Consider the following 12,837-nt stretch of genomic DNA (forward strand, 5'->3'; position numbering starts at 1 on the left):
AGCTCATGCCTCTGCTCAAGCCTCACTGCCTTGTCTTAGAGTAGAAGGAAGTCCTTACAATAGCCCAGAGGCCTGGCAGTGTCTGGCCCCATCACTTCTCTGAGCGTCCCCCACTTCTCTCCTCTGCTGCCCAACTCCAGCCACACCGGCCACTTGCAACTCAGAGCCCACCAGGAATGGCCCCACTTCCACACCTTCTGCCGTTCCTTCTATCTTGATACCATCTTCCCTCAAATACCTGTAGGACTAACCCCTCACCTCTTTCAAGGCTTTCTTTAAATGTCACCAATCCAGTGATGTCTTTCTCCTACCACCCTGCTTACGATTGCAGCCTGACTCCTAACTGCCAGCACTACTGACCCCTACACCATGCCCCACTTCTTCCAGAGCACTTGCCACATTCTTATGATGGCATCATTGCCCTGCTTGTGCTGATTGCTTATCTTCTCTGGCCTCCTCAAAAGCTCTCAGAAGGACTATGACCACCCGCAATTTTTTTTTTTCTTTTTTAAGTAGGCTCCAAGCCCAGCACAGAACCTAATATGGGGCTTGAACTCACAACTCTGATCAAGACCTGAGGGGAGATCAATCAAGAGTCAGATGCTTAAGGGGCACCTGGGTGGCTCAGTCGGTTAAGTGTCTGACTTTGGCTCAGGTCATGACCTCGTGGTTTGTGGGTTCAAGCTCTGGGTCAGGCTCTGTGCTGACAGCTCAGAGCCTGGAGAATTCTTTGGATTCTGTGTCTCCCTCTCTCTCTGCCCCTCCCCTGCTTGCGCTGTCTCTATCTCTCAAGAATAAATAAACATTAAAAAAAGAATTAAAAAAGAAAAGAGTCAGATGCTTAAGAAACTGAGCCACCCAGATGCCCCTCACCTGCAATTTTAAATAATAAAAGGGATTTTTGCCTGCTTTGGGCCACTAAAGTATGCCAGGTCCAAGAGAGTGCTTAGCACACAAATGGCAATCAAATATTTTTTCAATGAATACACCAGTAAATTTAGGATGAATTGGGCATTTCAATATGATAAATTAACATTTTATTCTAAGATAATTCTATTTCAGATTGTGGAAACATACAATATTTAACAACATAATCATTTCAAATAATAATTATAAACACTCAAACCCTACAATCCTGGGTTTTGGGGGAGTGGAGAAAAACATTTTGTATTTCAGCAAAGTGAATTGGCAGCATTAATGGTCACTGTCTCCTCTGAAGAATTATTTTCGGTCATCCTTTACCTGTTATGGAGATGATAATATCTAGGCACAAATACTGAATATTATTATCGATCTTTCTTAACATTTCTCCAGAGAAAAAAGTGTCTATCATTAAAACTATACTGCTACTTGGGTGCCTGGTTGGCTCAGTCGATTAAACGTCCAAACTCTGGATTTTGGCTCAGGTCACGATCTCAGTTTGAGGGATTGAGACCAGCGTTTGGCTCCATGCTGGCAGCGCAGAGCCTGCTTGGGATTCTTTCTCTCCCTCTCTCTGACCCTCCGCTGCTCACATGTGCCCTCTCTCTCTCTCTCTCTCTCTTAAATAAATAAACAAACAAACAAATAAATAAATGTATAGCTACTACCTACATTTCCTAAGTAAAACAAGCAGTTATTTTTCTAAGTTTTCAGTCTTTGATACACAGTGCATCACTGAGTAAAAATGATACTTACACATCTTGAAATTCTTCTAGAGTCTTCTGTGGTGTAAACACATTTAACAAACTAATTATCTGAAAAGAAAATTTATTTTACCTCAGCATGTCGTAACTTTAACTATAAAAATTAAGTTTAACGTTAAAATGTACTAAAACTGAAAAATCACAGCAGAACTCAGTATTTATTGTTATTAGCTTTACCAAAATATCCTATTATGTGGCATTTGAGAAAAGTAAAATGATTAGGGTTCTCACCTTGGAAATAAGATGTACTTTTAATCAAATCACATTTTATATGTTTCTAGTAACTTATTATGACAGAATTTTAACATATAATGTCTTTCAGGCTCTAAACATAAAAGAATAGAAATTGTGGGTAGAAAAAGACTAAACAAAGCAATATGTTAACTGTGAAAACTTAAATACTATCTACAAATTTCTAAAGCTTTGAAATATGAAGGTGAAACTTGTATCTTTAGTATGACGAAGACGAACCCCTCACAGTGTCATGTATTTACTTAAAGAGGGTTCTAGAAAGGCCTCTACCACAGGCCTTGGTCCTGGCACCCCAACAGTTAAGTGATGAGTCCCACTGCTTGAGCATCAAACACACATCCTCAGTCATTTCAAATGACCAAGGGAAAGAGGAATGATTCAGTATATAGGACCGGGGTGGCTGGTTAACCGAGGGAAAAATAAAATCGGATCCATACTTCAATCTTCACATCAACTCCAAATGGAACAAAGATTTAAACGTAAATCATGAAATCATAAAACATTAAAACATGGATAAACATTTATGTAATTCTAATGTAGAAAAGCCTTTTTCTAAGCATGACAGGAAACCTACAAAATTTTATTACATTAAACCCAAACTGAGATTAAAAAAAAAAAAAAAAAAAGCATGGCAAAAACAACTTAATTGGGGTCAAATGGAAAAGAAGTGAGAGTTGGTAGCTTTAGCATCCAAAGATCCTCTCTAAATGCATAAGAAAGACACCAACAGCCCAAGAGAAAAATGGACAAAGGCCACAGAAAACAAATTCTTTAAAAATAAATGGCTAATAGAAATATGGAAAAGAACTCAACTTCACAAGTAAGAATAAGATATCATTTGTCATCTCTTAGATTGGTAAAGTACAACAAAAATCTCAGATAGTCTTTTATAAATATACATATATACACACACACACACACACACACGTATATGTATACATATGTATATGTGTGTATGTGTGTGTGTTTGTGTGTGTGTGTGTGTGTGTATAAATGTTTATTCATTTTTGAGAGGTGGGGAAGGGCAGGGAGAGAAGGAGACAGAAGCTCCGAAGCAGGCTCTGTGCTGACAGCAGTAAGCCTGATGTGGGGCTCAAACTCAGGAACCATGAGATCATGACCTGAGCTGAAGTTGGACACACAACCGACTGAGCCATCCAGGCACCCCATTCTCAGATATTCTTAATGGAAGTGTAAAATTGATGGTCTTTCTTGAGGTCAATGTGTCAGCATATATTAAAACCAGAAGTGCGCAGAGTACGCTTTGGCCAAGAAGTTGACCTGGACAAGCGTGCGAAGTACATGTTAAGGATGTTTGTGGCAGTATTGATTATAATAGCAAAAACTGGAAACAATCTAAATATCCAGGAACAGGTGACTAGTTAAATAAATACTGTGCATCTGTACCATTTAAAAAATGGTTTCCATGTATGTTCATTAATATACCTGAGGTCCAGAAACATTCCATGAGGGAAAAAGCAGTATTTACAATAACACAGAAGGTCGAGTTCATGTGTGTATGTACATACGTATGTAAGAATGCTCACCAAAATGTTAATGATAATGAACTGTGGGATTCAAGGATTTTTGCCCCTTTGTTTATATTGTTTGAATTAAAAAAATAATAACCATACTTTTGTATAATCTGAAAAAAATTTTTAAATGTAAAAGTAAAATAAAGCATACACTGGAGAAGTTAAAAACAAACTCAAAAGAATAAACTTATCTTAGTTTTGTATGTGATGTCCCTATACCAGAAAGATCCAGCATTTATGCTAAAACAAAGGGAGCAGCATGAAATTGAGTGTAGTCTTAAATACTCATCAACAAAAAAAGGGGTCACAAGGGGTGATCTCCAAAGACCCTTCCAGACATAACATGTGATGATTTTTTTTATAACAAGGCAAGGTTATCAAAATCATGCTTACAATAATGCTTAGAGACTAGTGGTGGACATCCAATGTGCCTGAGTACCTCATTTTCTGGAAACTTACAATTTCTCCTTAAAATTTACAGTGCTTTGATTTCTGTGGAGATGCCAAGTACAGCTATCTTGAATATCACACTATCTACTGACATATTTAAACCTGAAATGTCCACAGTACAAGGTAAAAAGCTACTTCTAGAACAATGTTTTTCTAAAAAGAATATGTAGTGTCTCAGTTTGTTAGGTTCATACTATTGCCATTTTGTAGAAATAGAAATACTGAAACTCAAATGGTTACAGGGTTAATTGATATTGCTAACCCTCTTCAGTGACCCAAACTGGACCATGCTGCTTCTGGCTGACTTCAATTTCCCCAAGGTTAATTAAGAATTTTATCAACAGGGGTGCCTGGGTGGCTCAGTCGGTTAAGCGTCTGACTCTCGGTTTCAGCTCAGGTCATGATCTCACGGTCTCATGGGTTCAAGCCCCACATGGGGCTCTGTGTTGACAATGCAGAGCCTGCTTGGGATTCTCTCTCTTCCTCTCCTTCTGGCCCTCCCCCACTCATGCTGTCTCTCTCAAAACAAATAAACTTAAAAAAGTTATTTAAAAAAAGAATTTTATAAATAAAATATAATCATTTAAATGGTTACTGTTATTAGCAGTTTACCCTAAGTCTAAACCCAATATATATCCAAAGACCCAGAAGATTATCCCATTATGGACAACATTATATGGAGAAAACATAGACATAACTTACATTTTTATGATTGACACATTTTAAGAGGACGAGTTCACGATAAGCTCTCTTTGCATGGGTTTGATTTTGAAAAGGACGGCTTAGTTTCTTGACTGCAACATTTATCCCAAGAACTGTATCAAAAGCAGCACTATAATTAGGAAATATAATAAGGAACCCATTAGGATGATTCTGGAAATACTGCAATGTAGAATGTACATTCAAGGCATTATCTTTTTAAATAAGTAACAAATAAGGAAATCTCTTTCTGCTTGTTTCTACTCAAGGTACTTCTACACGTCAAGACCAAGGTAAGTTGTCTGAGAATGTGGGACGGACTCACTGCTCTGCAGAGGTACAGACAGGGCAGCTACAGTTAGGATGGGATTCAACGATTCTTTGCACACTGACTTCTCATCATATTAGTTGATATCATTATATTCAGAACCAAGTAATTCAATACACAGGATGTAAGACTAGTCAAGAAACGAAGTCTTCAGTTTAAATATGCCAATAAGTTGGGGCGGGGAGGGGTCACTGGTTATCACAGAATAAAATAGAAGTATATTCTGGAGTATAATGGTGGAGGAAATGGTTGAGATCATGAGAAGAATATAATAAATATAAGTTTTGATTGTGTTTTTCCCAGAAAAAAAAATCTAAAGAGAAAACAGAAGCCAAGATCTCAGCTCATGGTAAATCCTCAAGATACAAAACCGCTAACGTAAGCAATTACTATATATAAAATTCTACTAGAAATAACTCCTTGTACTGTTATAGTAAGAATAAAATCCTGCAGAGGCTGTGTTTCTGGCATCTCAAGTTCCCAGTTGAAATTTATAGTTCCTTTTCCTCCAGAAAATAGGGAGAATTGAGTAGCCTGATGGTACATTTTGTACAAATTAGTACTAATAGTCCATCAGAGGTTAAAAGCTGCCAAAGACCACCTCAGAACTGAAGCACCATTTAAAACAGTTTCTATTTATTCTATTCAGTTTGTAACATTGTTTCCACTTATACACTTCTATTAATGTTGTGGTTTTTTTTTTGTTTGTTTTTTGTTTTTTTTTTTTTTTTTGCCAACAGCCCTAACTTAATTGAATGGGTTTTAAATTGAAGGCTGTCCTGGTAGCATTTGGTTAATGATTAGAAACTTCACGTGGCTTTGTAATTGTTTCTCTTTAATTCAGTTCACATTATGTGTACACGTATACACATACGTAAATCCACATGCCCATATGGAAATGCATCATTCATATGAATTATAAAATGTTAAAGATAAATCTATTGTGCAACAGATAATTAATGTACATATATACATGTGCATTTGTACCTACATATATTTTTCAGTGTTAAGAACTTGAAAACAGACACACCTTTCTTGATCTCAAAAGTTTTTGTCCCAAATGAGCCAAATGGACTAATTCTGAGCTTCTGAGCAGACACCTACTTCCCCACTAGTAGTTTGAACTGCAGGAGCAACCACCTTCGATTTTTCCTGGTTTTAATTCTTGTGGTCACTTCTCAACTCCAGATGAATATACTTTTATTACCGTTTCCTCATGTATCAACTTCAGAAATTGTCTGTCTACTCCGCCAAACTGAAGATTTAACTACTTACTTGAAACCCCCAACTCTTCCCAGCTTTTTGCTCTCACGTCATTTTGAACTTTTCCCTTGTTTACCTTTGTAACTTGAAACAACGTGCCTAAATTTCTTGTTCCATCAACCTTCAAGGGAGCCTCTGGACTCCCAGTATGTAAGATAAGACCATCACCTTCCATCTCTTTTGCCTTCAGGGCTCTACTCTCTTTCCCCTCCTCCAAACTTCTGTCTGGAATGGTCAAGCTAGAGAACGTATCTGTTCGGTCTCTACAACCACGTCTTCCGTGTGTCTTCTTTCGGATGTGTCTACAAGTTGAAAGCCAAGACACACAGAGTATGTATGCATGCACACGCAAATGTCTCTAACAGCAGAGCCAGGATGACAGTTCATTTTCCAAGGATCACATGACCCTTCTTGTCACTCACAAGGGAATGAGATTGTTTCTGGCATCAAAGTCAGATGGATTTTCTTTTCTTACATCCCATCAGTTGCTCAAACATCATGTCTTTTTAAAGTTGTTTGACACTTTAGGCCATGACTTCTTCTAGCTGTTCCACCATAAGATTCCAATAAGCATTTTTTCTTTTTTTAAAATATTTATTTATTTTTGAGAGAGAGAGAGAGATGGAGCATGAGAGGGGGAGGGGCAGAGAGAGAGGAAGACACAGAATCCGAAGCAGGTTTTAGGCTCTGAGCCATCAGTACAGAGCCCGATGTGGGGTTCGAACCCATGAACTATCAGATCATGACCTAAGCCCAAGTTGGATGCTTACCTGACTAAGCCACCCAGGCACCCCAGCATTTTTTCTTTTTAAGAGAAGAAAAATATCCTTTTCTAAAGTCTATCCCCCGTGCTTCCCACCTTCTCGCTCACATGAGCTATTGTTTAAAGTCTATTCCATTTTTTTGAAGATATGTTTTCTTGGAGTTTCTTTCACGGCCTGCTGTAAAGCCACCACCTTGGGACTTCTTTTCACTGGTCTCCATGCTTCTGGTCATATATGTTCCTGTATTCTCTTTCTTGGTGGAGTACATCCTCAAGGAATTGCTTCAGAAAGAGTCCATGGAAGATAAATGATCTTGTTCTGCCCTCAGCCTTGACTGATAGTTTGTCTTCTGACTTCAAAATCAGTTTTCTCTTGGAACTCCACGGATTTCCAACGTTGCTTGTCTGATTTTCATCCCTTTGCTTCTCTTCCTGTTCCTCAGTTCAATGATGTGTCACAAAGAATCATGTTTCTTCAGCATCCCCAAAGCCTCCCCTTACTAGTCACTATCCCTCCTGTCTCCAAAGATAACTAATTCTGATTTTCATGATCATCACCTCCTTGCTTTTACCAGCTAAACATGCATCTTCAAGCTCCCTCCCCCTCCCACCCCATGGCTTATTTTTGTCTGGTTTTTTAAACTGTGTCTGACTTCTTTCACTCAACATTACATCTGGGACACTCACCTATTGTTGTGTGTAGCTAGAATTCATTGTGTGTCATTGCTATAATATTCCTTTGCATGACTACATGATATAATGTTGATGTATACTTCAGTTATTTTCAGTTTGCTAGCAATTATAAGAAACATGGTCATAAACATTCTCACACATGGCTCTGGGTTCCTTATACACGCATTTCTGATGAGTAGATAGCTAAGAGTAGGAACGCTGAAGCACTGTCAAAGTGTTTCCCTGTACCAATTTCTAGGCATTTGGTTTTTATGTATGCTGACCCTGTGTTCTATAAATGGGGCTAAGCATACTCATTAACAAATGGGAGATGGGGTCTAATCTAATCACAACAGACACCCCCCCCCCTTTTTTTTTTTTTTTATTTTTTATTTATTTTTGGGACAGAGAGAGACAGAGCATGAATGGGGGAGGGGCAGAGAGAGAGGGAGACACAGAATCGGAAACAGGCTCCAGGTTCCGAGCCATCAGCCCAGAGCCTGACGCGGGGCTCGAACTCACGGACCGCGAGATCGTGACCTGGCTGAAGTCGGACGCTTAACCGACTGCGCCACCCAGGCGCCCCCACCCCCCCTTTTTTTAATGTTTATTTATCTTTGAGAGAGACCGAGATAGAGCATGAGTGGAGGAGGGGCAGAGAGAGAGGGAGACACAGAATCCGAAGCAGGCTCCAAGCTCCTAGCTGTCAGTGCATAGCCTGATGTGGGGCTCGAACTCACAAACCATGAGATCATGACCTTCACTGAAGTCAGATGCTAACCAAGCCATCCAGGTGTCCCACAACAGCTCTTTAGAAGCAGAGTTTGCTCTGGCTGGTGGGAAGAGGGGAAAGTCTGAGAGATTTTTATCCTGAGAAGGATTAGACGTGCCACTGCTGTCTTTAAGGTGGAGGGGGCCATGTGAGAAGGAATGCAGGAGTCCCTACGAGCACAATGGCCTTTGGCTGACAGACAGTGAGGGATGGGGACCTCAGACCTACGGCTGCAAGCAACTGGGTCCTGCGAATGTGCTTGGAAGCACATTCTTTCCTGGAGCCTCCAGATAAGAGCACAGTCCAGCCAACATCTTGATTTCAGCCTCATGAGATGTTGGGCAAGAACCCGGGCAAGCCCATGCAGATTTCTGACCTACGAGAAGTATGAAATCATAAATGGGTGTTGCTTTAAAACACCAAGTTTGCGGTAACTTATTATGCAGCCATAGAAAATGAAAACATCCTCTCTTCTGTATTTTTCTACCCTTTTGTCTCTCCAGGCTTCATTCTGAAATTTTTTTTAATGTTTATTTAGTTTTTTGGAGAGACAGGAGTGTGAGCCGGAGGAGGGGCAGAGAAGGAGACATAGAATCCAAAACAGGCTCAGCTCAGAGCCTGACGCAGGGCTTGAACTCATGAGCCATGAGATCACGACCTGAGCTGAAGTCGGACGCTCAACCAACTGAGCTACCCAGGTGCCCCACTGAATTTTTTTTTTCCTGACCCACCTTTCAGATCACTAAATCTCTCTTTGGTTATATCTAATATGCCATTAAACCCATCCATTAACTTCATAATTTAATTTCTATATCTTACAGTTCTAGAATTTCAATTTAGTTTTTTTTTTTAAGTCTTCACTTTTCTACCAAAAATTTTTCATCTTGCCTTTTACCATCTTGAACACAACGCCATAGCTATTTAAAGTTTGGATCCAATAACACTAATATCCCCTGTGGATCTGTTTCTTTTCTGTTTGTGCTGGGTCACATGCATGTTGTCTATTCTCCCGTGTGACAAGTCATTTGTGATGGTGTGTGGGGCCTTGCACTTGCAGAACTGCTTGCTATCTAGAAATAGCTTGATATCTAGAATTTAAATTCACTTCTGCTGGGCACCTGGTGGGGGGCACTAGCAATTTGGGTTCACGTCAAGTTCAGCAAATGAGGTGATTTGAGGCTGAGTGGCAGTGCCTGCAAGGGTCCATTTCTTTCAGGTTCATTCTTTTTTTTTTTTAATTTTTTTTTAACATTTATTCATTTTTGAGGGACAGAGAGAGACAGAGCGGGAGTGGGGGAGGGGCACAGAGAGAGGGAGACACAGAATCCGAAGCAGGCTCCAGGCTCTGAGCTGCCGGCACAGAGCCCGACGCAGGGCTCAAACCCACGAACTGTGAGATCATGACCTGAGCCAAAGCTGTGCGCTCAACTGACTGAGCCACCCAGGCACCCCCCCGCCCCCACCCCGCTTTAAAAAAAATTTTTTTTTAACATTTTCTTTCGGGCTCATTTTTAACTTCTTGGGTGCAGTCTTTTTTTGGTCAAGGCAAAAAGTTCACCTGGCCCCTTATAGGACCCTGGGCTCCAATCTGCTGGTCACCCAAGGCAATCCAAAGTATTACTCAATCTCTCAGCTATGCACTCTAGAATTCTCAAATGTCCTCAGGGGAAAGAGCCACAAATTTTGGGCTTCCCCTACTAGGATTCTGTCCATCCCCAGATCCTGGCCTAGTAATTCTTCACTCACCTACTTGCTCTCTAGGCGCAAATGCTGAGCACGGGGATGGCGGGCGGATGTGGGTAGCCAACTAGCACAACTGTTTCATAGACACACTTTTAATTAACACCCCTATTTCTGGGCACTTGTTTCACCTTCGTTTTCTGTCTCTGTCATCCCTACACCTACAGCCTCTTTGGGGTTTTACTCTAGATAGGTTCTCTTCCTCACTGCAAATGTCTCAGCTACTTATTCTCACTTCCCCTGCTCTGTTTATCTGCATCAAGTTTCCAATTACTTCTTACATTTCAGAAATGTGTTAAAAGCTCTCATCCCACTGACTACTGTCAGTGCCCTCCTGCTCTCTTTGTTGGGTATCTGATCCATCATTCTAATACAGAAGCTCTAAAACTGCTCACTTTAGAGGTGAGACTGTTAAGACATACAAAGACCCAAGGATTTGTCCAAGGTCACAAAGAACTACCAGTGTGTGGATCAGAGCCGGCCTTGGAACTCAGTTTTCCTACATCACAGGCTTCCTGTGCTTTACACTATAAATCTTCTTTATCGCAGAAATTTTGTTACAGACATTATATGTTTATTTACTCATACTAGTGGAGAGAAAATAAAACAGTGTAAGAAGAGGCTGACATTCATGGGTGAACAGAACTAGAAAGATAAAGGAGTAAAAGCCAGACTAACCATTTAATGCTCAGGTTGTAACTGTGACTTCTAGGGTCTGCCAGATCTAACATTAAACTTTTTTTTTTTAAGTTAAAAACTTCATGCAAGTGTTCCATAAAACAGATAATTCTCACTATTTTGGCTGAACAACTTGAGATTTTAGGAGAAAGAAAAACTGAACAGATAAGAAAGAAATGTACACACTTTTCCCCCGCTACAGCTTCAACAAAATCTTGCAGTTACTTAATTTTACGAAATAATATAGTTGATATTTATGAATGATTCAAAATGATAAAGATTTCAAAACTTACTTCCTAATTTATTTCATTAACATTTTTAAAATGTTTATTTATTTTGACAGAGAGAGAGAAAGCAGGGCAGGGGCAGAGAGACAGAGAGGGAAAGAGAGAATATACCAAGCAGGCTCTACGCTTGACAGTGTGGAGTCCAACGTGGGGCTCGATCTCATAAACTGTGAGATCACGACCCTAGCTGAAGTCAAGAGTCGGATGCTTAACCAACTGAGCCACCCAGGCACCCCTATTTCACTAACATTTTTAATGAACAAAAATATGGAAACAAGAGGCAATTGCAAAAGCTATTCAAAATTAAGAGGCAGAATATTTTCCTCTGGTCCCAGCTCTTCCACTTAATCCCAGACCAGTACCTGCACTTTGGTTTCGCTGCACCCTAGTCCCTAGGTCTTCATAAAGCTCTAGTTTACACAGATGATTAACAAGTTTTGTAAACCATGCACTATTGCTACTACATTTTATTTTCAAAAATGTAAGAACACATATTCCTCTGTTAGTTTCCTATTGCTGTTGTAACAAATTACCACAAATTTGATTTAAAACACAAATCTATTATCTTCTAGTTCTGAAGTGTGTGTGTGTGTGTGCGCGCGCGCGCACGCTCACATGGTGTGCACATCAATGAAGCATTTGGTTCAATCAGAGAGGAGACTTTATTCTAAATGTGAGCTGAGATTAGCTGGGGATGTTTCATAGATGAGATTAGTCTTGAAAGACCAGTGACAGTGTCTTAAAGACTGGTGGGCTTCTGAGGACAATCCAATCCCCACATGCAGTGGGGACAAAAGTAATGGTCATGTTTGCAGGGAAAGAACGGCTGCAGAGAACCAGTTATCTAGAAGTTAGGGCTTGATGGTGGGGGACACTCGGACCCTTCTGTCACTGGAGGAAAAAAAGGGGCCTGACTGGTACCGTTAGTAGTTTCTAACTAACGGTAGTTAGTAGTTTCTAGGAGAGGGTGAAAGACCCTCTCTTTGCACCGCATACTGAACACTTTTCTTTTGAGGCCCTCAAAGCAGAATGCCAATACCCACGATGCTGTGCAAAACAGATCTGGGAAAAAATCCTCAGAAGATGGGGTGGAGCGGGTATCACAGGGGAAGTACTCTCTCATTCTGAGGATCACCATTGCTGTGGCTCAAGGGGACCCCAAAGCCTCAAGCCCACCGGCAAGGCGAGGAGCAGTCAGTCACCCACCCGCCTGGCCAACAGCAAGGCCACACAGACTCTGGGAGAAAGGAGCAATGACGTGATAACAGAAGGCAGGTCTCCAACTATATAGGCCCAGCTCCCAGGATAGCACTTCATCTGAAGGCCAACAGATGAAACATCCCAGAAGCCCAAGAAAGATTTTCACAGCTGTACACACATCTCTACCAGAAGACATCAGTCATCTGAATCAAGTTAACTAACCCTTTTCCATGCATCCTGTGAAGTTAGCCCAACAGGCTTTGGTTTGGTAACAAGTAACTGTCTGGGTTACAAAGCTAAGTGAATAGTGACATCGAAGATTGTGGAATAAACTGTTAGCTGTGCATGGGCTCATCAAGTTTTAATTAATTAATTAAGCTTAATTAGTTCCAAGTAATGACTTCTCACTTGAGCAGAAAACAACAAAAACCCAGCCTTTGATCTTGCCTTAGAATCAAAACTCAGGCTAATGGAAATGGGGATTTGCAAGAGATGAGATTTAGAACAGCGTCA

General features: G+C 40.4%; 1 protein-coding gene across 4 annotated transcripts in view; it reads right to left on the reverse strand.

Moving 5' to 3' along the window:
* The window catches only part of MAPK9 (mitogen-activated protein kinase 9), a 58,672-nt gene that overhangs the window by 25,271 nt on the left and 20,564 nt on the right, over window positions 1-12,837 (reverse strand). For 3 of the 4 annotated variants that reach the window (XM_060636436.3, XM_060636434.3, XM_060636437.3), the window contains exons 3-4: window positions 4,625-4,754; window positions 1,678-1,736 (exon numbers count right to left, since the gene is read on the reverse strand). In XM_060636436.3, the coding sequence (XP_060492419.1) occupies window positions 1,678-1,736; window positions 4,625-4,754 (189 nt within the window). The remainder of the gene's footprint in view (window positions 1-1,677; window positions 1,737-4,624; window positions 4,755-12,837) is intronic. The other variant, XM_060636438.3, reaches the window with a different exon arrangement.

This window comes from Panthera onca, chromosome A1 (genome assembly GCF_046562875.1).
Source record: "Panthera onca isolate mPanOnc1 chromosome A1, mPanOnc1 haplotype 2, whole genome shotgun sequence".
Taxonomy (NCBI): Eukaryota; Metazoa; Chordata; class Mammalia; order Carnivora; family Felidae; genus Panthera; species Panthera onca.